Here is a 26,360-nt window from a genome sequence, read left to right on the forward strand (position 1 = left end):
ATTATAGATATTGTCCTGTAGTTTTCTTGTTTTTGAGACAAGGTCTCACTCTGTCACTTAGACTGGAGTGCAGTGACATGCTCATGGCTTACTGCAGCCTTGACCTTCCAGGCTCAAGTGACCCTCCCACATCAGCGTCCCAAGTAGTTGGGACTACAGGCATGTGCTACTATGCACAACTAATATTTGTATTTTTTGTAGAGACAGGGTTTCACCATATTGCCCAGGCTGGTCTCAAATTCATGGCTTGAAGCAATCCCCCTGCCCCGGCCTCCCAAAGTGCTGGGATTACAAGTGAGAGCCACTGCGTCTATTGTAGTTTTCTTTTTTTGATGTATCTTTGTCTGGCTTTTGGGATCAGGGTAATACTTGCCTCGTAGAATGAGTTTGGAAATATTACCTTCTCTATTTTTGGAAATAGTTTGAGTAGGATTGGTATTAGTTTTTCTTTAATTGTTTGGTAGAATTCAGCAGTCAAGCCAATTGGTTCTGGACTTTGCTAGGATACTTTTTGTTACAGCTTTGATCTCATTACTTGCTATTGGTTGGTTCAGGTTTTGTATTTCTTCATACTTCAATCTTGGTAGGTTACATGTAACAAGGAATTTATCCATTTCTTCTAGATTTTCTAATTTATTGTTATATAGTTGCTGATAGTAGCCACTAATGATCCTTCAAATTTCTGTGGTATTGATTGTAATGTCTCGTTTTTCGTCTTTGATTTTATTTGTATCTTATTTTTTTTTCTTAATCTGGCTAAAAGTTTGTCAATTTTGTTTACCTTTTCAAAAAATCAGTTTTATTTCATTGATTTTTGCATTTTCTTCATTTCAATTTCATTTATTTCTGCTCTGATCTTTATTATTTCTTTTATTCTACAGATTTCAGATTTGCTTGCTCTTGCTTTTCCAGTTATTTAAGATATATCATTAGGTTATTTGAAAGTTTTCTTATTTTTGATGTATTTGTTTATAGCTATAAACTTAGCTATAAACTCCCCCTTAGTACTGCTTTTGCTGTTTTGGTTCGCTGTTTTCATTATTATTTGTTTCAAGAAATTTTCCAATTTTCTTCTTCTCCTTTTTTTTTTTTTTTTTTTTGAGACGGAGTCTCACTCTGTCGCCCAGGTTGGAGTGTGGTGGCACGATCTCAGCTCACTGCAACCTCTGCCTCCCCGGTTCAAGCGATTCTTCTGCCTCAGCTTCCCGAGTAGCTGGGACTACAGGCACACACCACCACACATGGCTAATTTTTGTATTTTTAGTAGAGATGGGGTTTCACCATATTGGCCAGGCTGGTCTCGAAATTCTGACCTTGTGTTCTGCCCCCCCTCGGCCTCCCAAAGTGCTGGAATTATAGGCATGAGCCACCACGCCCAGCCCTCCAATTTTCTCCTTAATTTCTTCATTGATCCACTGGACATTCAGGGTCATGTTGTTTAATTTTCATGTGTTCCAATATTCCTCTTGTTACTGATTTCTAGTTTTATTCCACCATGATCAGAGAAGATGCTTGATATTATTTCAGTTTTTTGTTTGTTTGTTTGTTTTAAGACTTGTTTTGTGACCTAACACATGATTTATCTTTGAGAAAGATCCATGTGCTAAGGAGAAGAATTTGTATTCTGTCACCATTGAATGAAATGTTTTGTAAATATCTGTTAGGTCCATTTGGTCTACAGTGCAGATTAAATATGGTATCTCTTTGTTGATTTTCTTTCTGACAGATCCCTCCAGTGCTGAAAGTGCGGTGTTGAAGTGTCCACCTTTTATTGTATTGGGGTCTATCTTTCTAGCTCTAATAATATTTGCTTTATATATCTGGGTGCTCCAGTGTTTGGTACATTAAAATTTACAATTATATCCCCTTCCGGAATCTACCATTTATCATTATATAATGACCTCCTTTGTCTCTTAAAGTTTTTGTCTTGAAATGTATTTTGTCTGATAAAAGTATAGCTACTCCTGCACTTTTTTGGTTTCCATTTGCTTTGAATTTCTTTTTCCATCCCTTTATTTTGTATTTGAGTGTCTTTATGGGTGAAGTGTGTTTCTGTAGGCAATAGATCATTGAGTCTTGTTTTTTTAATCCATTCAGCCATTCTATGTCTTTTGATTGGAGAGTTTAGTCCATTTACATTCGGTGTTATTATTGATAAGTAAAGACTTTCTTCCGCCATTTCTTACTGTTTTCTCAATTGTTTTGTGGTCTTCCTTCTTTTCTATTTTCCTGTCTTCTTTTTAGGGAAGTTAATTTTCTATGATGGTTTGATTTAATTTCTTGCTTTTATTTTTTGTGTATCTGTTGTATGTTTTTCGATTTAATGTTACTATGAGGCATGCAAGTACTATCTTATAACCCATTATTTTAAACTGATGACAGCTTATCACTGCCTGCATAAACAAGCAATCAAGAAAAATGAAAACTAACAAAAACTCTACACATTAACTTTACCCCCTTGCTTTTTAACTTGTTTTTTCTATGTATATCTTATTGTACTGTCAATGTCTTGAAAAGTTATTGTAGTTACTGTCCTAGATTGGTTCATCTTTTATTCTTTCTACTTAAGAGTAGTTTGTACACAATTACAGCATTACAGTATTCTGTGTTTTTTCTGTGTGCTTATTATTACTAGAGAGTTTTGTACCTTCAGATGTTTTCTTATTGCTTAGTGTCCTTTTTTTTCTGATTGAAGAACTTCCTTTAGCATTTCTTTTAGGACAGGTCTGGTGTTGATGAAATCTCTCAGATTTTGTTTGTTTGGGTAAGTCTTTATTTCTCCTTCATGTTTGAATGATATTTTCACAGGATATACTATTCTAGAGTGAAAGATTTTTCCCTTCAGAATTTTAAGTATTTCATGCCACTCTCTCCTGGCCTGTAGTTTCCACTGAAAAGTCTGCTGCCGGACATATTGGAGCTCCATTGTTAGTTTATTTGTTTCTTTTCTATTGCTTTTAGGATCCTTTCTTCATCTTTGACTTTTAAGAGTTTGATTATTAAATTTCATAAGATTGTCTTCTTTGGCTCAAATCTGCTGGGTGTTCTGTAAACCTCTTATACTTGAACATTGATATCTTACTCTAGGTTTGGGAAGTCCTCTGTTATTATCCTTTTGAATAAACTTTCTACACCTATATCTCTCCCTGCCTCCACTTTAGGGCTAATAACTCTTAGATTTGACCTTCTGAATTTATTTTCTGGATCTAGATAGATGTGCTTCACTCTTTTCTTTTTTCTTTTGTCACCTCTGGGTGTGTATTTTCAAATAGCCTGTCTTCAGCCTCCTTGGGTTCAAGCTGTTCTCCTGCCTCAGCCTCCTGAGTAGCTGGGATTACAGGCGTATGCCACCACGCCCAGCTAATTTTTGTGTTTTTAGTAGAGACAGGGTTTTGCCATGTTGGCCAGGCTGGTTTCCAGCTCCTGACCTCAGGTGACCTCAGGTGATCCACCCACCTCGGCCTCCCAAAGTGCTGGATTATAGGCATGAGCCACCACACCTGACTGTTTGGTTCCATTTTTAAAGGGATTGGGGAAGATCAAGAGATGAACCATGCCACTCCAAGGAGATTTAGTTATAGGACTATTGTTAATTATTGGGAAAGAAAGAGAACCAAGGGAAATAAAACCTCAGTAGAAGACTATTGTTCTTTTCATAAAATCAAATGTTTTTAAAAGCCCAATTTTATTAGCATTTGGTGCTTGGACCATTCTCTTGAAAATGCTGAGGAAAGAGACATAGGATAGTCTTAGTTTTTGTATCCTGATTCTGTCCTTTTGACCATTCCTTAATTTCCTTTTCAGATTTCTCTTATTATTTGATTAGCCTAACTGCTTTCTTCCCTGTAGTTCAGTTGCAGTTCTAGCTCTGGGAATTCCCCCTACCCCAACACAAACACAATGTTATCTTATATATTTTAAATGCTTCTCAATATGTTTATGTGGGTAAAGATGTCCCATAAACATCCCTAATTTCCCAAATTACCATCTTCCTCTTTCTCTTCAAATTCATTTTTTTAGTACATTTCATAAATGATTGTACCATTGTATCCTCTCAGTGCTTCAAACTATTCCTTCCTGTATCTTAAATCTATTTAGTTATATAATCTTATTTCTGTCTCTAAAATAAAATATTTTTAGAAATTTGTCACTCTTTTCAATATGACTTTTACTATCTCAGGTCATGCCTTTGTGATTTTTGTCCCAAATGCCTTAAATAATTTTAAAAGTAGTGGTGCTAAATAGTGTTTACCTACTTAGTACCCTAAATCCCCCAATCCATAGTCCATGCTCCATTAATTTTTATTTTTCTTAAATGCACACTTGAGATTTTATTTTTCCCCAGTTATATTTAAGTCTTTAGTTGTATTTCACTCTCCCAGAATAAAAGATTAATTCCCTAGAATGGGCATTCATGATCTAGCCATATTCCCTACATTTTTTTTGCTCCATCCTTTTAAAACTACTCATATGTTCCTGAACGTATCATACTTTTCCTTATTTCCGTGTTGTTGCACAAGCTAGTGTCTGTTTCTGTGTTGTTCTTTCCTGCTTCTTGTATGATTGGCAGAATCCTTCTCCTTCTTTAGGACTCTACTTAGAAATCGTTTGTACTATGTCCCTTCTCCTTTCATTGTGAGGCATATAACCCTACCCTTTCCACAGTTTTAAAGTTGTACCTGTCCCTTATTTTATAATTGTTTATTGCTGTCCCTCTTTCCTACTGTCACCACAAGATTCCTTGAGAATGCTATTTTCCTTTATTCATCTTTGAACCTTGAGTAGCTAACACAATAATTGGAACATAAATGTTAGTTAAAGAAAGAAAGGGAGAGGGAAGGAAGAGGATTGTTATGTTGACCAATTATATGCATAGGGTAAAATGAAATATATATAGATTTAAGTAGGCAATTAAGACCAATTTATGACACCTGGTTTAAGCCACATACATATCCAGAAGGCAGAGGAGTAGAGAACACCTTGATTGATAATCTCAATAAACTATATGTGATTGTGAGGCAGTGGGCGCGAGTCTGAGTTCTGTCAGGTTGTCCTATGTAGAACTGGTGGAAGCCCACATAGAACTGGAATAAGAAACAATTTAGGCTTACTTGGAGATTTAGGGGTGTCTGGGACAAGGGGAAAGGAATGCTAGAGAGTATTATCTACTTTGACACAGGAAAAATGACACAGGAAAAGGCTCTTCATAAAAGAAAAAGTAGTTGTTTTTAGAATATATACTTATTGGGGATACTAACTTCATGGGCTACAATGTTGGAACAGCTATGGTTTTAAGTCATCAAATATGAGGAGTTTCATCTATAGCAAAATGTTAATATTGATTAATAAAACTTCCTTTTCTTCTCCCTCCTTTTTTGTTGATTCTACAGTGTCCCCAGTAATTCTATATTGTTTGTATAATCTGAATAAAGACTAAAGGAATAGCATACATAAAATAGTATTACCCTGAAATATTGGAAACTAGTCCAGAAAACAGTTTTACCTGTCATTGGTAATCACAGTGTGTCTCTTATTGAGTAATATTTGGAGTATTCTTTGATTTGAAGCATACTTTACAATACCTACTTCTGGATGAAATGGAGCTACACTTTGTAATAACTGTTTGTAAAATTAAAGATAGATATAATAATATATTTATATATTTATTCAACAGATTTTGTGTTTTTTAAGTGCCAGTCACTGTGCTTGGCATTGGATGTAATTTGAGCAATAGAAATGGTTCCGGATATGAGCTTGCATTCCATCTAAGGAGGTAATAAGTAAGCAAAAAATTACATTATTATAAATGTTAATTAATAGCAAACAAGGTAATGTGATATCAAAAAATGGGAAAACCTAATTTGATAGGGTGTTAAGTGACAGGGTTCTCCGAAGAGATCATAAAGAAGTGATTTAACCTGAAGGGACAGCGAAGAATTTGATATATTGAAGGGTAGCTGGAGTATGGTCAATAGGGAGAGTGCCACTGGATGGGAATTCAGAGAGAGGCGAGAATCAGCTTGTATACAGCTTTGTAGGCTATGGTAAGAAGTCTGGATTTAATTTAAAGTAGATTGGTAAAGCAGTGTTTAGGCAGAAGAATAACTTAAATCTGATTTATCCTCTAAATGCATAAAATCTGTAGATATCTACATATATTTTGTGAAGGTCTTTTTTTTTTTTTTTTTTTTTTTGAGATGGAGTCTCATTCTGTCATCCAGGCTGGAGTGCAGTGGTGCAATCTCATCTCACTGCAACCTCCGCCTCCAGAGTTCAAGTGATACTCCTGCCTCAGCCTCCCAAGTAGCTGGAACTACAGATGTATACCACCATGCCCTACTAATTTTTGTATTTTTAGTAGAGATGGGGTTTCACCATTTTGGCCAGGCTGGTCTCGAACTCCTAGACTCAAGTGATCTGCCCACCTGGGCCTCCTAGAGTGCTGGGATTACAGATACGAGCTGCTGTACCCAACCTTAACTCTTTTTTATAAAAATAATTATATATTGAGTAAACAGGATTTGGAGTATTAAAAAAATATGGAAAGCAGAAGAAAAATAACTCACCACCAAATCACAAACCACTTGAAATTTTTAAAAACATACATCTTTCTAGGTTTTTATTCTACTGATACTTATTTGACCTTTATTAAATTGTATTTAAAATCTCTGTTAATGTCACAAGAATGTTATCATTATCACATAATCTTCACAACTATCTTTAAAAGACTGCTACCATTTTGTTACATGGCTAACACCACAGTTTGTTGAACCAGTCCTCAGTTTTGGACCTTTAGATAGTTCTATGGGAAATTTTTAATACTAAGCAATTTCTGTATTTCCTTAACATAGATTTCTGGAAATGGAATTAGTAAAAAGATATTAACTTTATAGATGCACCATTTATTAAATAGGGAATCCTTTTCCCATTGCTTGTTTCTGTTGGGTTTGTTGAAGATCAGATGGTTGTATATGTGTGGTGCTATTTTTGAGACCTGTGTTCTGTTCCAAGGGTTTATATATTCGTTTTGGTACCAGTACCAGGCTGTTTTGGTTATTGTAGCCTTGTAGTATAGTTTGAAGTCAGGTAGTGTGATGCCTCCAGCTTTGTTCTTTTTGCTTAGGATTGTCTTGGCTAGATTGGCTCTATTTTGGTTCCATATGAAATTTAAAGTAGTTTTTTCTAATTCTATGAAGAAAGTCAGTGGTAGCTTAATGGGAATAGCATTGAATCTGTAAATTACTTTGGGCAGTATGGCCATTTTTGATATTGATTCTTCCTGTCTGTGAGCATGAAATTTTTTTCCATTTGTTTGTATCCTCTCTTATTTCCTTGAACAGTGGTTTGTAGTTATCCTTGAAGAGCTCCTTCATGTCCTTTGTAAGTTGTATTTCTAGCCACATGCAGAAAACAGAAACTCGACCCCTTCCTTACACTTATACAAAAATTAACTCAAGATGGATTAAAGACAAATGTCAAACCCAAAATCATAAAAACCCTAGAAGAAAACGTAGGCAATACCATTCAGGATGAAGACATGGGCAAAGACTTCACGACCAAAACACCAAAAGCAATGGCAACAAAAGTCAAAATCGACAAATGGGATCTAATCAAACTAAAGAGCTTCTACACAGCAAAAGAAACTATCATCAGAGTGAACAAGCAGCCTACAGAATGGGAGAAATTTTTGCAATCTAATCATCTGACAAAGGTGTAATATTCAAAATCTACAAGGAAGTTAAACAAATTTATAAGAGAAAAAGCAAATAACCCCACCTGAACAGACACTTCTCGAAAGAAGACATTTATGTGGCCAACAAACATATGAAGAAAAGCTCGTCATCACTGGTCATTAGAGAAATGCAAATCAAAACCACAATGAGATACCATCTCATACAAGTTTGAATGGCAATGATTAAAAAGTCAGGAAACAACAGATGCTGGCAAGGCTGTGGAGAAATAGGAATGCTTTTACACAGTTGGCGGGAGTGTAAATTAGTTCAACCATTGTGGATGACAGTGTGGCGATTCCTCAAGGATCTAGAACTCTATAGAAATACCATTTGACCTAACAATCCCATTACTGGGTATATACCCAAAGGATTATAAATCATAGTGCTATAAAGACACATGCACACATATGTTTATTGCAGCACTATTTACAATAGGAAAGACTTGTAACCCATCCAAATGCCCATCAATGATAGACTGGATTAAGAAAATGTGGCCCATATACACCATGGAATACTATGCAGCCACAAAAAAGAATGAGTTCATGTCCTTTGCAGGGACATGGATGAAGCTGGAAGCCATAATTCTCAACAAACTAACACAGGAACAGAAAACCAAATACCACATGTTCTCACTCATCAGTGGGAGTTGAACAATGAGAACACATGGACACAGAGGATGACATCACACACCGGTACCTGTTGGGAGGTGGGGGGCAATGGGAGAGAGAGCATTAGGACAAATGCCTAATGCATGCGGGGCTTAAGACCTACATGATGGGTTGATAGGTGCAGCAGACCACCATGGCACATGTGTACCTATGTAACAAACCTGCATGTTCTGTACATGTATCCCACAACTTGAAGTAAATTAAAAAAAGTAGTTCTGAGCTTTTCATTGTCAAAGCTGTCTATAATGACCTTTATTGTTTTAGTAGTTAACATTGTGATTATAAAATCAGAGGATAACTTTGGAACATCTTGAAGTATTAATTACTGACTCATGGTTTGAGGTTACCATTACATCTTCCTGGTGGATTCTGTGACAAATGAGAAATAAGACACATAAGTAATTTAGAAGGAGATAAAATGTTAACTTAGGCCGAGCACTGTGGCTCATGCCTGTAATCTCAGCGCTTTGGGAGGCTGAGGTGGAAGGATCGCTTGAGCTCAGGAGTTCAAGACCAGCCTGGGCAACATAGTGAGACATCATCTCTGCAAAAATATAAAATAAAAATAGCCGGGTATAGTGGCACCCCTGAGCCTGAGGTGGGAGGATCACTTGAATATGGGAGATAGAGGCTACAGTGAGCTGTGATCATGCCACTACACTCCAACCTGGGCAACAGAGTGAGACCATGCTTCAAAAAAGTAGCAAAAGGAACTCTTCTTTTTTTTTAACCAAGATATTTACCCTTTGTTCTTCATTCCTTCTCTAGAGTTAAGTTTCTATCTAATATAATTTCCTTTCAATCTAAAGCATTTATCTTATAGTTTCTTGTAGCACAAATTTTCTGAAGACAAATTCTCTCTGTCATTTTATTTTTGTTTTATCTTCATCTTTGAAGGACATTTTCTATGGGCATAGAAATCTAGTTTGACTTTTTTAACATTTAAAAAATTCTATTATTTTCTGGTCACCATTACTTCTGATGAGAAATTATTCTTATGATTTCCTTATATATATTGTGTCTTTTTTTTTTTTCTTCTGGATGATTTAAAATTTTTTTCTACGTTTGCTTTTCTGCTGTTTGATGATGATATATCTAGATCTCGTTTCTTTCTATTTATTCTTCTTGGGGTTTGCTGAGCTTTTTTAATCTATTGGTCGATATATGTCCATTTGGGAAATTGTTTTTCATCTCTGATATTGTGTTTTTAAAAATCTAATATTTTCATTTGACTCTTTTTTATACTTTCTCTCTGCTAAAATTTTCCTTCGATTCAAACATATTGTCTACTCTTTTTAATTACTTAACATCTTTATTATCAAAGTTGTTTTAAAGTCCTTGTTTGATAATTCCAATATCTGGGCCACCTCTGAGACTGGTGTATTGATTGTTTCTTCTTTTTATAATCAGTCATTTCTTCTTGCTTTTTTATATTTCACAGTAGTTTTTTATGTAATGTCAAATGTTGTGTATAAAGAGAATGGAGCCTATGTAAATAATGTTTATGTCCACAAAAATACGTGCCTCTTCTTTTGTCATGGCATTAGCATAGTTCCGTTGGGTCTGGTATTTGGCTTTTATTCCATATTTGAGCTATATATTATTCTTTTAAAACTTATGTTAAGTTCACTACAGGACCCTGTGTTTTTTGAGAGCAAGATTAGGATCTTTGTTTTTGTATGGTTTGTAGTTTCTGCTTAGTTCTCCTGATACACCTTCAGAATTCTGCATGCCTTGTTGACTTGTGCCTTAGGGAGGTATCTCTCAGTGCTTCTTTCTTTCTGCCAGACACAGATTGCCCTTCCTCCTGGTACTCAGTTTAAGGTTTAGAGTACTCGTGAGATTTCTTTTCATTCTCCTGCTTTGCACTCAGACTTCATTCATATCTATGGGCCTGCACTTCAGCAGGCGTCTTATCTCTCCAGCCCTGCTTCTTGTCATTCTCATGAACAATTGATCGACACCTGTGGAAAATAGATGGCAAGTGGGTAGGATCCCCTGTGTCTAGAGTTCTCAGTGATTCTGAACTATCATGCACCCCCCAACTGGGTCTTTTGACATTTTTTTTTAAAGTGCAGTTATTTTCTTCTTATCAACTTTCTTCTCATACTACTCTGCCAAGAATGATAGCCACTATTCATTTCTTCTCTCCTGTGAGAGACCTTTGACTTTCACAGTTTTTATTCATTGGATTCCCTTAGGAACTCTGCTCTGATGAATGTTGAAAAGTTCTTGTTGCTACAAAGGGATAGAATTCTCTTGCAATTTTCTACATCCTATGAGAAGTGGAAGTGACCAGCTACCATATACACACAGCTACAAATCTTAATATTCCTTTATACCAAATTTGATAATTCCCCTAGATAAAGTTGCTAGTAGTTGGCAGCTCATCTCTGCTCTGTCGTTTCTTAGTCTCTGATTCCCCTCTTGCCTTTATTCCTTACCCTTGTTTTTGAAGTAGTGGTTCCTCTTTTATTTTATTTCTGTTATTTCCTTAACTATTTAGCCAAAATTATCGAAATTATTCTTAAAAAATTAGAGTAGCACGTAATTTCTTAGGAGCTATACAATTCTACAAATTTCTTTACTATAGCTGCTTAATAGAAAAATAGTGAGTTTTAACAACTTAGATGTAAATTAATATGTTTGTATTTTTTTGTCTCATTCATTGGTTTAAGAAAAAACACAGGATACTTTTTCCTAATATTACTTGATATATTATAGGACAGTCTCATTGGCTGGTAAGCTTCTATAGCTGCCAAGAGGCATGTATGTTTAATTTTAGTATTGTGCAACTTTGGTCTCTAACTCTTATTTCAGCTCTCATGTTTCAGCGTAGAATGTAACTGCAAATGACAGTGACACCCTGATTTCCACCTCAGGGTGAAGCCTGAGTGGAATGTGGATAAGTGAGCCATTTGGGCAGCGAGGAGAGCAGTAAACCACACTTTTCTCATTACTTGTCTCCCAGGCTAAAATTAAACAGAATAAAATACTGCCAAATTTTAGTGATCTGTGGTGGATCTGGTCTGTGTTAACTCAATATTAAACTAATTGCCCAGATATTTACATGTTAGAACTTGTGTGCTATTTTTAAAGGTTGGTATCTTGTGAATTGAGTATATGATGAAAATCTCTCTCTAAATTTAAAAGAACATTATCTCTAAATTGTAATTTCAACCAAATTGGTGTTAAATTAATGGATTACTCTCTTTTATCATCTATAACATTCATAAATTTTAAGGCTGGCTATAAGTCATGAGGTCATTTTTGGTATAATGTAATCATATAACTTTTAGTTTGGTGAAGTATTTTTAACTTCTTAATTATAATAAGACCTTCAAGTTTAATTTTCCTTTTGAAAATATTTATTACTTTTTTTTCAGTTTTCTCTCTATAAAATCTCAAATAAAATGGTGTCCCAATCACATGTTGAAAATTTGAAAATTCATTGAACGCATTTAGTTTTAGACATATCTGAAAAGACTTCTATAATAATTTGTACAATATGGAGGATATCTGTAATTTCTTAACATACTTGCATCTTGTCCAGTTTGCATGCATTTAAATTTATATGCCATTTTGTTTACTAGGTTTTTAAATTTTTTCATCATAATCAAAAAATATATAGTATATAATGTGACCTGTACTTAGATACATAATCTTAAAAAACATAATCCTGAATTATTTAAAAAATCAATATCTTTTTTCTTTCTTTACTGTTTTTTCAATGTAACATTAGGTACGCACAAAAATAGGTAACATATATGTAAGTATTTAATTAAAATTATATAATGATATCATTTACTATTGGCTGAGAGGTTGGTCATAAATTTATTTGCCTTTATGCATTCTTTCCTCGGGTGATCTATCTTTTTGAGTACTTTTCTGATCTTCTCTTTATCTTCACTCGTTTACAACTTCTTTTTTTGCTTAGTGTAGATTTAATTATCCAGTTTGGGGTTTATTGGGCCTCCTAGATTTAAAGTTTATTATCTTTCAACATTTCTGTAAAATACTCAGCCATTACCTTTTTTTAAAACCATATTGCCTCTTCCCCATTCTCTAATATCTTTCTCAAGTCCAATAAGACATATGCTATGTCTTCTCACTCAGACCTCTCTCTCTCTAGCTTCATTTTAAAAGTTTCATTATTTTTCAATCTGGGGTTACATTCTAAACTATCTTGTTATGTAGCTTCCATTTCCTTAATTCTCTCTTCAACTGCATCTAACGTGCTTTTTAACATGTTCAGTAAGTTTTTTTACTTCAACAATTTGTCATTTCTATGATTTTCATTTTTCTTTAAAATCTGTCTACTTGTTGCTGGTGCTTTCTCATAGTTATCTTCATGATTTCATAAATTTGTTTTTAAATATTTTATACATAGCTGTTTTATATTCTGTATTCTAATACCTTCAGTGCTTGAGGATCTAAATGTTTTATTCATTAATATTTTTGACTCTTATTAACAGTGGTTTGTTTTCTGCACTGCTTGCTGATTTTTTTGTTATGGGAAACATAAATGAAAGATCATAATTTGTAGATGTCACATAACAGTGAATTGGAGACTTTCTCGAAGAGACAACTTTTTTCCTGCTTTTTTCTAGTATCTACAGCTAAGGTCCCCAGCCTCTGGGCCATGGACCAGTTCCAGTCCATGGCCTGTTAGGAACTGGGCCACACAAAAGGAGGTGAGCAGCAGGCAAGCAAGCATTACCACCTGAGCTCTGCCTCCTGTCAGATCACTGGTGGCATTAGATTCTCATAGGAGTGCAAACCCTATTATGAAATGTGCATACAAGGGATCTAGATTTTGCATTCTCTTTATGAGAATTGAATTAATGCCTGATGATCTGAGGTGGAACAGTTTCATCCTGAAACCATTCCTCCACCCCTCAAATCCGTGGAAAAATTGTCTTCCACAAAACCAGTTCCTGGTGCCAAAAAGATCGGAGACTGTTGGTCTTCACAAGAAAGTCTACGGCTCATCTATCTCTCTGTCCTGGTGTCCCAAGTTTCAGAATCTCAGTTACATTTTTGTGTGTGTGGTGCGGGGGTGGACAAGAACTCATTTTTTAATGTTTCCTTTTCTAGCTGTAACTAGTTTCACAAATTTTCAGGAATCATTTTGGTGTTTACTTCCATATTTTAAAATAACATAGCTTTTCTTGTTTTTTTCCTGAATATTGATTTTGGAGCATTATTTATTGACTTCTTACTGTGGAAAATGATAATTGGCTATCTTTCACTTTCTCCAGCCTTCATCACATGTTCTTATTTGCTTATATCCTAAATTTGATTGATTAAATTGTTCATTTATTATTTCAGAATTTGTATCATTCCATGTATTAACACTATTCACGTCACAGTTGTGTTGTATCTTAATAGCTATTCTTTCCTTTATAACATTTGATTTCCTTGTGTTTAATAATTGTGTTTTGTTGTTACTAAGCTTTCTATGTACCTGTGACTAATTCACTGTTGTAAGCCTTGGAATTCCCATCACTTTTCTCTGGAGTTAGATCTTTTGTCTTCTGGATCCAAAGTCTTCTGTCTTCATGTAATTTACTTTTCTTTTGGTGAATGTCTTCTTTATTGTTAGTAAATAATATGTATTATATATGGTACTTATGTGATATTATAGAACAAATTACAAGGGGTTCATTGGACAGAAGGAAATTCATAGTAATTTAAATCTAATTTTAATTTTATTTACATAGATTTTAGAAAGATCTTTTAACCCTTGAGATTGAATTATATATTCCTGAATTTAAATAAACCTTTTAAATTCTCTAGATCTTGTTCCATTAATTGCTTTAAAATCAAAAGGTCTTAGTAAACAACTTTTCATATTGGGGGAGAATTCTCTTTCTTACATAGTAACTTTTTTGGGAGAATGAGTTGTCATCAAATAAGAATACAATGCAAATTAAATCTTACTGTATATATTGTACTACTTTATTCTTGTTAGTCTGTGGAGATGACAGTCTTTGCTGTAATAGCTGTAATAGAGCTGCTAGAATTGTTTGAAAACTGGATATCATATTGGGAAAGTCCTATTTATTTATCTTAATATGGTATTTTTATGGCTTTATTCTGGGTATAAGTGATACTTGGGAAGTAGAAGAATTTAGGTCCTTATGAGAAATTTGCAACCTATGAAAGTAATAAATATATGTTAAAATAAATATTCTATATTAAATTGGATTTTCAGTTGACTTTAATTATGAATCCCATTTGGCAGTCATCTTGTGTTTAGCTTTTCTGTATCTTTCTTTTCTGACATCTGCTTGAGTGAATCATTGCTCAACAGTACACATATTGGTCCTTGGGAGGGTACATTGCTTTTGTTGTCTGAGCATGTTGCCTAGGGATTTATACTGGTTCTGGGCCTATGGGAAAAATAGAACTACATGGTAGAATAGGAGTATACATGGCAAATTTTGGTTATTTGAAGATTCTGTGGAAAGCTTTGAAAAAAGGATAAATTTCTTTTTCTCTTACATTTTCTCCTTCATTCTTTTATCTGTCTTTTTATATATCAGTTTTCATAGGACTTGTTATTAATACTAATTTTCCTGGTTTAAATAATCTATAACATAATAGAACAAATGTACTATTTTCAGTTATCCTGAGAACCAGCTATGGTTTATTCTGATATATACTTTCTTAACCCCCTACCATCAGGCATTTTTTCTTTCTTTCTTTTTTTTTTTTAAATAGACTTTTATTTTAGGTTCAGGGATACAAGTGCATGTTTATAATATAGGTAAGCTTGTGTCATGGGGATTTGTTGTGCAGATTATCTCACCACCCGGGTACTAAAAAATAAACCAATAGTTATTTTTTTCTGATCCTCTCCTTTCTCCCGCCCTTCACCCTCCACCCTCTGATAGACCCCAGTGTCTGTTTTTCCCCTCTGTGTGTCCATGTGTTCTCATCATTTAGCTGCCACTAATCAGTGAGAACATGTGGTATTTTGTTTTCTGTTCCTGCATTAGTTTGCTAAGGATAATGGTCTCCAGCCTTATCCATGTTCCTGCAAAGGACATGATCTTGTTCTTTTTTATGGCTGCATAGTATTCCATGGTATATATGTAACACACTTCCATTATCCAGTTTGCCATTGATAGGCATTTAGGTTGATTCCATGTCTTTGCTATTGTGAATAGTGCTGCAGTGAACATACGTGTGCATGTGTCCTTATGGTAGAATGATTTATATTGTTTTGGGTATGTACCTTGTAATGGGATGGCTGGGTTGAATTGTAGTTCTGTTTTTAGCTCTTTGAGGAATCGCCACACTATTTTCCACAATGGTTGAACTAATTTACACTTCCACCAACAGTGTATAAGTATTGCCTTTTCACCACAATCTCACCAACATCTGTCATTTTTTGCCTTTTTAATAACAGCTGTTCTATCTGGTGTGAGATGGTATCTCATTGTGGTTTTGATTTGCATTTCTCTAATGATCAATGATCTTGAGCTTTTTTTCATATGCTGGTTGGCCATATGTATGTCTTCTTTTGAAAAGTGTCTGTTCATGTCCTTTGCCCACTTTTTAATGGGCTTGCTTTTTTTTCTTGTAGATTTGTTTATGTTCCTTATAGATGTTGGATATTAGACCTTGGTCAGAAGCAGAGTTTGCAAAAATTTTCTCCCATTTTGGCATTTTCTCCCATGCCATTCTCATCATGGCATCATCATCATGAAATGTTTGCCTGTTCCTGTGTCCACAATGGTTGTCTACATTGTCTTCCAGGATTTTTATAGTTTTTGGTTTTTATTTAAGTCTTTGATCTATCTTAGGTTGACTTTTGTATACGGTCTAAGGAAGAGGTCCAGTTTCAATTATTTGCTTATGGGTAGCCAATTCCAGCACCATTTATTGCATAGGGAATCATTTTCCCCATTGCCTGTTTTTGTCAGGTTTGTTGAAGATAAGATAGTTGTAGGTGTGTAGTCTTATTTCTTGGCTGTCTGTTCTGTTCCATTGGTTTATGTGTCTGTTTTTGTAAAGTTGTCATGCTGTTTTGGTTACTATAGTCTTGTAGTATAGATTGAAGTTGGGTAATGTGATGCCTCCAGCTTTGTTCTTTTAGCTTAGGATGGCCTTGACTACTCAAGCTCTTTTTCCATTTTATATGAATTTTAAAATAGTTTTTTCTAGTTCTGTGAAGAATGTCATTGATAGTTTGATAGGAACAGCATTGAATTTGTAAATTGCTTTGGACAGAATGGCCCTTTTAACGATACTGATTCTTCCTATCCATGAGAATGGAATGTTTTTCCATTTGTTTCTGTCATCTCTTTGAGCATGTTTTGTAGTTCTCATTGTAGGGCTCTTTCACCTCCCTGGTTAACTGTCTTCCTAAGTATTTGATTCTTCTTTTGGCAAATGTGAATGGATTGCATTCCTGATTTGGCTCCCAATTTGACAGTTGTTAGTGTATAGAAATGCTAATGATTTTTGTATGTTGAATTTGTATCCTAAGACTTCACTGAAGTTCTTTATCAGCTTAAGGAGCTTTTAGGCCAAAACTATGGGATTTTCTAGATATATATTTTCATGTTGTCTGCAAAGATAGTTTGGCTTCCTCTCTTCCTATCTGGGTGGGCTTTATTTCTTTCTCTTTCCTGATTGCTCTGGCCAGGACTTCCAGTACTGTGTCTAATAGGAGTGGTGAGAGAGGGCATCTTGTTTGGTGCCAGTTTTCAAGGGGAATGCAACAGCTTTTCCCTATTCAGTATGATGGCATATTTCCTATATGCTACAGGTATAGCTGATAACAAAATTGACAAATATCCCTTCCTTTATGTTTCATATATCCTAGTGGAGCTAATAATATTTGTATTAAAAATATATGTACAATTACAGAAACTTATATAGAGATGTATATAACCTGCACATAAATTGAGAATTGTATATTCTGCTTTAGGTAAGTTCTATTTGAACTACTTTTCATCAGAAAGGGACAAAAAATAGGTTAGTTAGTAGGTTGGAATTGCAACCTGTTACACTTCAGCTTTGTGTTTTATGTCAGAATGTTGGCCTGCATTTAATCTAGGCTGCTCTTTTTCTTTGCTTTTGAACATTAAAAATTGTAATTTTTAATGATTTATTGAATGATTATAATTTATTTCAAATCATGAATCAATTTTTTAATATAATGAAAAAGTTATTTAGGAATATTTTACCTAACGTATTCCATTTTTCAGGGCCGATATAAAAATTGTTCTTTGCCTAAAAAGTTGAGCTTATTATTATATTTTATGGACAAATGCACTTTTAATGAGATGTAATTCACTTTCCATACAATTATTTTATATTGTGTGATTCAGTGGTTTATAGTATATTCACCAGGTTCTACAATTGTTTTCTAATTTCAGAGTATTTTTATCACTCTCAAACTACATACCTCTTAGCAGTTATTTCTACTCTCCCCTCTCACAGGCCCTGGTAACCACAAATCTACTTTTTGTCTCTATGTTTTTGCCTCTTGTGGCAATTTCGTATAAGTGGAATTCTAAAATATATGTTTTCTTGGTCAGGCTTATTTCACTTAATGTTTCGAGATTCATCAATGCTGTAGCATGTATCAGTACTTCATTTCTTTTTATGGATGAATACTTTTCCATTGTATGGAAATACCACATTTTGTTTATTCATCAACTCATGGAAATTTATATTGATTTCACTTTTTGGCTGTTATAAATTATGCTGATATGAGCATGTGAATACACGTTTTTGTGTGGACATAAGTTTTCGGTGTCCACATTTCCTCAAAAAGACATATAGTTACCATATGACCCAGTTATGCCATAGTATTTTCCAAAGTGGGTGTACCAGTTTACATTCCTACCAGCAGTGTAGCAGGGTTTGCATTCCTCCACATCCTTTCCAACGCTTGTTACTGTTAGTCTATTATGTCACAGCTATCCTACACGGTGTAAAGTAATAAATAGCTTATTGTTTTTTATGAGGAATTATATAGCAATTTAAAAATCTTATCTTCTAGGTGCTGTACTTCTTTGCAGTATACAAGGACTAGCAGTTAATATTGACCCAATCTTATATACATGGCTCATCTATCAGCCTCAGAAACGAACAAGTAGACATATGCAACAGGTAAGAGATTTTTAAATAGTTTTTTTCTCTTAACAAATATTTTTCTTATTCATTTAGTAGAATTATATATGTCTTTTGATTGATTCTTTTTTAACAAATGTACCAGATTTCCTTTGTCTCTCCACTTTACCCCTTTCAAACAATTCCGTTCCCTTATTTTTGCATGAGAAATTGCATGTCATTATAAAGTTTCTTTGACTACTAAAGGGGCTTTCTGTACAATGGCTTATAAAACAGAAACTAGTTTAGGAGTCCTATTTCACCAGTCTTCATTCTTTCATAGTGCCTACATGTCCCTTCTCATGATGTGCAATACATAAGAATTGCTCAATAAAAGAATTGGCATTTTTGTTTGTTTGTTTTGTTTTGAGACACAGTTTCACTCTGCCTCCCAGGCTGAAGTGCAGTGGCGTGATCTTGGCCCACTCCCTGGTTCAAGTGATTTTCTTGGGACCACCTCCCAAGTTCAAGTGATTCTCATGCCTCAACCTCCCGAGTAGCTGGGATTATGGGCATATACCATCGTACCCAGCTAATTTTTGTATTTTTAGTAGAGATGAAGTTTCACCTGTTGGCCAGGCTGGTCTCAAACTCCTGACCTCAAGAGATGCGCCCGCCTCGGCCTCTCAAAGTGCTGAAATTGCAGGTGTGAGCCACAGCTCCTGGCCAGCTTTTATTTTTATCTCTACCTTTCCTTGTCATATTTAGGTTTTTTCAAAAAACATGCATCGAATACCTAATTCTTGGATTGGGATGATTGGTGCAAAAAAGGTTGGAATATATGTTTGTTTAAAAAGGTATGAATTGGCCGGGCGCGGTGGCTCAAGCCTGTAATCCCAGCACTTTGGGAGGCCGAGACGGGCGGATCACGAGGCCAGGAGATGGAGAGACGATCCCGGCTAACACGGTGAAACCCCGTCTCTACTAAAAAATACAAAAAAACACTAGCCGGGCGAGGTGGCGGGCGCCTGTAGTCCCAGCTACTCGGGAGGCTGAGGCAGGAGAACGGCGTAAACCCGGGAGGCGGAGCTTGCAGTGAGCTGAGATCCGGCCACTGCGCTCCAGCCTGGGTGACAGAGCAAGACTCCGTCTCAAAAAAAAAAAAAAAAAAAAAAAAAGTATGAATTACAAAGTAGTAAGTAGACAATTATAGTTTCTAGAATACTTAAACATAAATCTGACAGTTTTGTTATTTTCATTTTAAAGATGAAGAAACTGATGTTTATTGAGATTCATTTATGTATAGTCAAACAGCTGTAAGTAAATGACAGAACTAAGAATTTTTGAGGCCAAATTTGTGCTTTATTGAATTATAATTTCCCATCAACTTAAGTATAATTTTGCAGTATCCTATATGGAATAGCTTTGTATCCTTTTTCTGAAGTAACTTCAAGCTAGTTGATGGGAGAAGAATACACAATTTTATAATTATATAAGAATTAAAAAGTTTAACAAAAAATACTCTCTAAGGAGCACGTTTTAAAGGTTTTTCTTCACTTTGTCCTAATTTTATTTGAAACTTCTGCCATACCTGTCCCCATTTTTCCCTTCAATGAGTAGTTACAGAATGTAAGGCAGTATGCTATACACCATGGCCACAGAAATAAAAGTCATAGGTGAGAATATCCCTCCCTCTGAGAGTATGTAGTGTATTTGAGAATCTTAAGGGATATAGTAATGCCATTTTTAGTAATTACTATGTATATGTATGTCCAGGATTATGTGAAAACAAAAAAGAGGAATAGTTCTCACAAGCAGGGTAGTGTGTGAAAAGGAGGAATTAACAACTAAGCTGAGTATCTAGGAGTGCGCCAGACAGGGAAGGTTGTTTTAGACTGAACTGTTTGAGCAAAGGCAAAGAAGATGCAAAAGCATGGCAAGAAAGACTTCAGTGGTTCCAGAATGGAGTGAAGTGTTCTTGTAGAGACTGGGAGAAATTGGAAATCAATTTCTGAAAAAAAAATTTGTAGTCCTAGGTATTTGAGACTTCATTTTGAAGTGTAAAGAGGAGCTATAGGAAACTGGTATTAACAGAGCTGGATTTTAGAAAGTTTACTCTAGCAGAATATAGAGAATGAGTGCTACAGAAGTTAGACTAATGGCAGTAACCAGTCTGGAAAAATTTTCTTTGTAAATTCTTGATTGGTTATTCTCTAAGTAATACAATTATTTCCAGTGTACCACAGATATCCCTGAAGGTCAAGTAGAGTGTTCTAGCAGCTTAAATAAATTAGACATTCATTTAATTGATACCAAGCATATTCAAATATTTTGATTTTTAACTTTTTAAAAAATTACAACTTTTAAAATGAATATACAATCACATGCCCCTTAATGATGGGGATACATTCTGAGAAATGCATCATTAGGCAATTTTGTTGTTGTGCAAACATCATAGAGTATACTTACACAAACCTAGATGGTACGGCCTGCTAGACGTTTGGGCTATAACCCATCTCTGGTATAGCCTATTGCTCCTAGGGTACAAACCTATACAGAGTATTACTGTACTGAATACCTTAGGCAGTTGTAACACAAAGGTAAGTATTTGTATGTCTAAACATAGAAAAGGTATAGTAAAAATATGGTGTTATAATCTTATGGAACCACCATCATGTATGCAATCCATTGTTGACTGAAACATTGTTATGTGGCACATAATTATATGTATATTTTTCTAATTCAGAAACAATGCTCTATTTAGAAGCTAAACTACTTGCAATACCAATACTTTGGGAGGCAAGGTGGGAGAATTGCTTGAGCCCAGGAGTTCAAGACCAGCCCGGGGAACATAGCAAGACTCTGTTTTTACAGAAAATAAAAATTAGGTCTGCGTGGTGGTGCAGGCCTGTAGTCCCAGCTACACTGGAGGCTAAAGCAGGAGGATTATTTGTGCCTGGGAGGTGGAGGCTGCAGTGAACAATAATCACACCAGTATACTCCAGCCTGGGCAAAAGGTTGAGACCCCCATCTCTACACATAATAAAAATAAAAGGTAAACTAACAAATACCATAATCCTACTCATTCAGAGTTACAAATAATGTTGGAGTATATGTCTCCATAGCTAAATCTTTGCATTCATCTTTATTCACTTAGAATATATTTTTACAAGTGTAATTAGTAGCACTAGGCAAGTATTTTGCATTATAGAAACATATTTTAAGACTTTTGTTATATCACCAAATTGCTTCCAAAATTGGTATACAGTTTGCATTTTCTTTTTCCTTTTTATTTCTTTTTTTTTTTTCCACACAGGGTCTTGCTCTGTTGCCCAGGCTGAAGTGCAGTGCTGTGATCACAGGTCACTGCAGCCTTGACTTTGTGGGTTCAAGTGATCCTCTTTTCTAAGCCTCCTGAGTAGTGGGGACCACAGACACACACCACCATGCCTGGCTAATTAAAAAAAATATATATATTTTTGTAGAGGTGGTGTCTCACCAAATTGCCCCAGCTGGTCTGAAACTCCTAGGCTCAAGTGGTCTACCCACCTAAGCCTCCCAACGTGCTGAGATTACAGGCATGAGCCCCATATCCAGCCCAGTTTACATTTTCAACAGCAATTGATAGCATTATTATTTTACTACAGTTTGGCGTACTTAAAAATATACTTTAAAAATGTCCTTATTCTACTATTTTCCTCTTGAATGTTCCCCCCACCTCACCCCACCATGGAAAATTGAGAGAATTGCATAGTAGAGCAATATGTTTCCATACCCAGGTTCAATAATTATCAAGTCATGACCACTCATCTTTACTCTTAAAATCTGTTACGTGAAAAAAAATGCCGATATACAGTATTGGTGAAAATGTAGAGAATGATTACTGTTGTTGTGAGTGAAAACTTGATAAATTTGTCAGTATCTAATAAAATTGAAAATTTGTGAACTTATAACCCCAAACTTGTACTTCTTGATGCAGGTATGCTCTTAGAGTGAAATTCATGTAACTAAGGAATAGTGTGTAAGACTGCTGTTGCATATTCTTTACAATAATGTGAAAATTTGAAAACTTAAATGAAAATTTGTAAGAAGGTTGATGAAGTATGAAATATTCACATGATATAACATTTATTAAAAATTATACAATAGACCTTAGTATGGACATCTCAAATTATATTTGATGCAAAAGCCATTTCGCAATATGAGAGCACTTACCTATATTTTTCTAAAACTGCCCTTAATGTGTATATGTATGTGTGTCTGTAAGTGAATACAGGTATAAAAATTAAGTTGAAGGATTTGTACTAATATCATAATAATGGTTGACTCTGGGAGGAAAGGACAATAGGTTGGCAGTCAAAGGGGATTTTAGTTTTATCTAGAATACTTTTTTTAAAAAAGCAAATATGATAAACTGTTAATAGCCATTAATTGTTGGTTATAATAGGTATGTTGTATTCTTTGTAACCTTCTAGTATTATTTTAATTTGTTAAATTAATAATTAGTGAAAGATGGTTACCTTTTATATGATGCAGCTATGAAAAGCTTTAGGTATTTTGGGTTATGGGATAGTTTTGAGTTAAAGATAGAACAGCTCTGAGACTAGAGTGCAACTGAAATTTGAGGAGAGCTACAGTACCAGAAGGAAAAAGAATATAAGCAGGGTAATAGGAGGTTGTTAAAAATAAATACTGCTTATTTCAATGTTTTTGACCAAGGTAGCCATATTTCTAGAATAGTGGAGGAAATCACTGGTCTTACTCCTTATTTGGTATCACTTAATGCCTGACATGCAGCATCTTTATTAGCAGTCATTCAACAAATGTAAGTATTTTGTATACAGCTGTGTACAGGGCATACAAGAGCCTTACTCTTGTGTTAGAAAGTAGTTTTGTTTGGCCTTTTAATTCTTGCCTGGGTAAAAATACACTCAGAGTTGGCTGGGCACAGTGGCTCACACCTGTAATCCCAGCACTTTGAGAAGCCAAGGCGGGTGGATCATGAGGTCAGGAGTTCAAGATCAGCCTGGCCAAGATGGTGAAACCCTATCCCTAATAAAAATACAAAAATTAGCTGGGCACGGTGGCAGGCACCTGTAATCCCAGCTACTCAGGAGGCTGAGGCAGGAGAATTGCTTGAACCCGGAGGGCAGAGGTTGCAGTGAACCAAGATTGCACCACTGCACTCCAGCCTGGGCAACAGAGTGAGACTCTGTCTCAAAAAGAAAAAAAAAATACACCCAGAGTTTTAGCTATCCAAAGGTATTTTTTGTTTGTTGTTTAGTATTACCAGTACCATGAACTGGATCTATAAAATTTTACATGGATTTTTAACTTTGTGCTTTTATTAGTTGCATCTTTTGGCTATTGTGCTTGAATTTACACTGTATAGCACATAAATTTCCTCTAGTTACTCATTCTATGGTTGACCCTAGAAACAAACAACACGAGGGCTAGGGACACCAACTCCCTGGTTGGTCAAAAACTCATGTATACCTTTTGAGTTCCCCCAAACTTAACTAATAGCCTACTGTTGATCAGAGGCCTTAACGATAACATAAATAGTTAATTAACACATATTTTGTATATTATATGCATTATATGTGGTATTCTTACAATAAAGTAAACTAGAGAAAAGAAAATGTTATTAAGAAAACCATAAGGAAGACAAAATACTATATAGGATGAAAGTAGATCATTCCTGAAGGTCTTCATGTTGAATAGTAGGCTGAGGAGGAGGAAGAGGATGGGTTCGTCTTGTCTCAGAAGTGGCAGAGGTGGAAAAAAATCCACATGTAAGTGAACTAAGTGAACTTATGTGGTTCAAACTTATGTATTCAAGGGCCAGCTGTATATTAATTTTAATCCTGAACTTGGTTATAACTTTTTAGAGTTTGGATTGTATTCCAAATATAAATGGGCAGAAATTCAAGGGATTATGGAGTCACTAAATATTAGAGTATAAAGAGGTTTTCCAGTAACCGTCTCCAGCCCCTCTTATTTTTTAGATGAGGAAATTTAAATGCATCAAGACTTAACAATATGTGGAGCATTTCTCATCTAGATCTTAAAAATGTTTTCCAATTTAGATTTGTGTATTATCAGTTTGACTAAATACCAAATATAAAAGCAGGTACTCTATGTTATGATGCTTCCGATAATTTATTTAATCTTTTCCTTTTCTCATTTTCGATTTTTTTTTTTTTTTTTTTTTTTTTTTTGAGATGGAGTCTCACTCTTGTCGCCCAGGCTGTAGTGCAGTGGCGTGATCTCGGCTCACTGCAAGCTCTGCCTCCCGGGTTCACACCATTCTCCTGCCTCAGCCTCCCGAGTAGCTGGTACTACAGGCGCCTGCCACCATGCCCGGCTAATTTTTTGTATTTTCAGTAGACATGGGATTTCACCGTGTTGACCAGGATGATCTCGATCTCCTGACCTCGTGATCCGCCTGCCTTGGCCTCCCAAGTGCTGGGATTATAGGCGTGAGCCACTGCGCCTGGCCTCTAATTTCTTTTCCTTTTTTCTTTACTCAGTGTGACTAGCAACTTGTAAAATAATATGCCCTTTTCCATGTTTCAGAACATGATTGATTTTATTACGTAGTTATATAATAAACAAGTTTTCATTGAAATACTTTTTCATAATGTAAATTATATTGAGTATTTTAAGTTGGGTGAGGCTTAAGGTTGGATCTATAAAACTTTGGTTGTAGTATTGAAGATAACCTTAGACTACACTGCAGCCTGACCAACCACCACCAGATTTACCATCTGATACAACTGTGTTACAGTTATCATCTGTTGTTTCCCAAGCTACAATTTCCTTCTCAAACTGTGGCTAAAACCCAACATTTGATGATTGTTTTCCACCCACTTCAACATTGATCTTTGATCCTATGGCAAACTTAAAAGTGCCTTTTTTTTTGCCAATAATATGACAAAATTGTATCGGGCATCATCAGCAGTAACATCAGACTTTATTTCAGTGAATAAAGATGAAACAGCTGCTTTACTGTCCAGCTCAGCCTGCATGCATTCAATAGAGGATCATAATATTTTCCAGCTTTCTCTAAGTAGATATTTTTCTGTGCTTTCTGAATATGCTATGGATATCTTTTGTCAGACAAAATATAGAGATTTTCAGTATTCTTCAAAAAAGTTGGAGTATCCATATTAACATGTACACAATCAGTTTGTAAAAGTATGTTTCTAAAAATGCCATTTTATAAGGATAACTTTATAAGGTTACTTTTCCATTTTTTTGAGAACATAATTTTCAAAGTGAATTTAAATTTTATCTTGCTCTTTCCATATTATTTTAATACTTCTTACTAAAACTTAAGTTTTCTGGGTACTTACAGGCTCTTTGGTTTTCACTCAGAATTGTAATTTAAAATTTAAGTGGATAAGCATTGCTCTGTGTGTGTGTGTGTGTGTGTGTGTGTGTGTGTGTGAGAGAAAGAGAGAGAAAAGTCGGGGTGCAGGGACAGATGAAGGAGGGAGAGATTGATTGATTTAAAATAATGAAGTCTCAGCCCCAACTTGTGAAGTACTGTCCTCAGTATTGCCATGTTTAACCTTTACTGCTTAAGAAATAGTTAAAAACTAAAAACTAAAAAGTTTTTCATTTTGGCTCTTTCCAGCAGCCTGTGGTAGCTATTCCTCTTGTTATGCCAGTTTGTAGAAGGAAAGAGGATGAGGTGTCTATTGGAAGTGCACCCTTGGCAAAGCAGCAATCATATCAGGCCTCTGAATATGCCAGCAGCCCTATAAAAACAAAAACGGTAACAGGTATGTGTCAAGTACTGTAAAGGGACTATGATTTTACTCCACTTCTAAGCTAGCAAGTTAGCATCCACAGTTTCATGGATGCTGGCCAAAGACAT

At 35.2% G+C, this 26,360-nt stretch overlaps 1 protein-coding gene across 40 annotated transcripts in view; it reads left to right on the forward strand.

The window, feature by feature from the left end:
* VPS13B (vacuolar protein sorting 13 homolog B) overlaps window positions 1-26,360 on the forward strand; it is an 856,590-nt gene that overhangs the window by 335,684 nt on the left and 494,546 nt on the right. For 26 of the 40 annotated variants that reach the window (XR_013397372.1, XR_013397371.1, XR_013397373.1 and 23 more), the window contains exons 20-21: window positions 18,426-18,535; window positions 26,118-26,265. Coding sequence is in view for 26 of the 40 variants with exons in the window: in XM_077943895.1 (XP_077800021.1) it covers window positions 18,426-18,535; window positions 26,118-26,265 (258 nt within the window). In the remaining 14 variants the exon portion in view is untranslated. The remainder of the gene's footprint in view (window positions 1-18,425; window positions 18,536-26,117; window positions 26,266-26,360) is intronic. The other 14 variants (XR_013397367.1, XR_013397376.1, XR_013397375.1 and 11 more) reach the window with 1 other exon arrangement.

This window comes from Macaca mulatta, chromosome 8, assembly GCF_049350105.2.
Source record: "Macaca mulatta isolate MMU2019108-1 chromosome 8, T2T-MMU8v2.0, whole genome shotgun sequence".
In the NCBI taxonomy this organism is placed as follows: Eukaryota; Metazoa; Chordata; class Mammalia; order Primates; family Cercopithecidae; genus Macaca; species Macaca mulatta.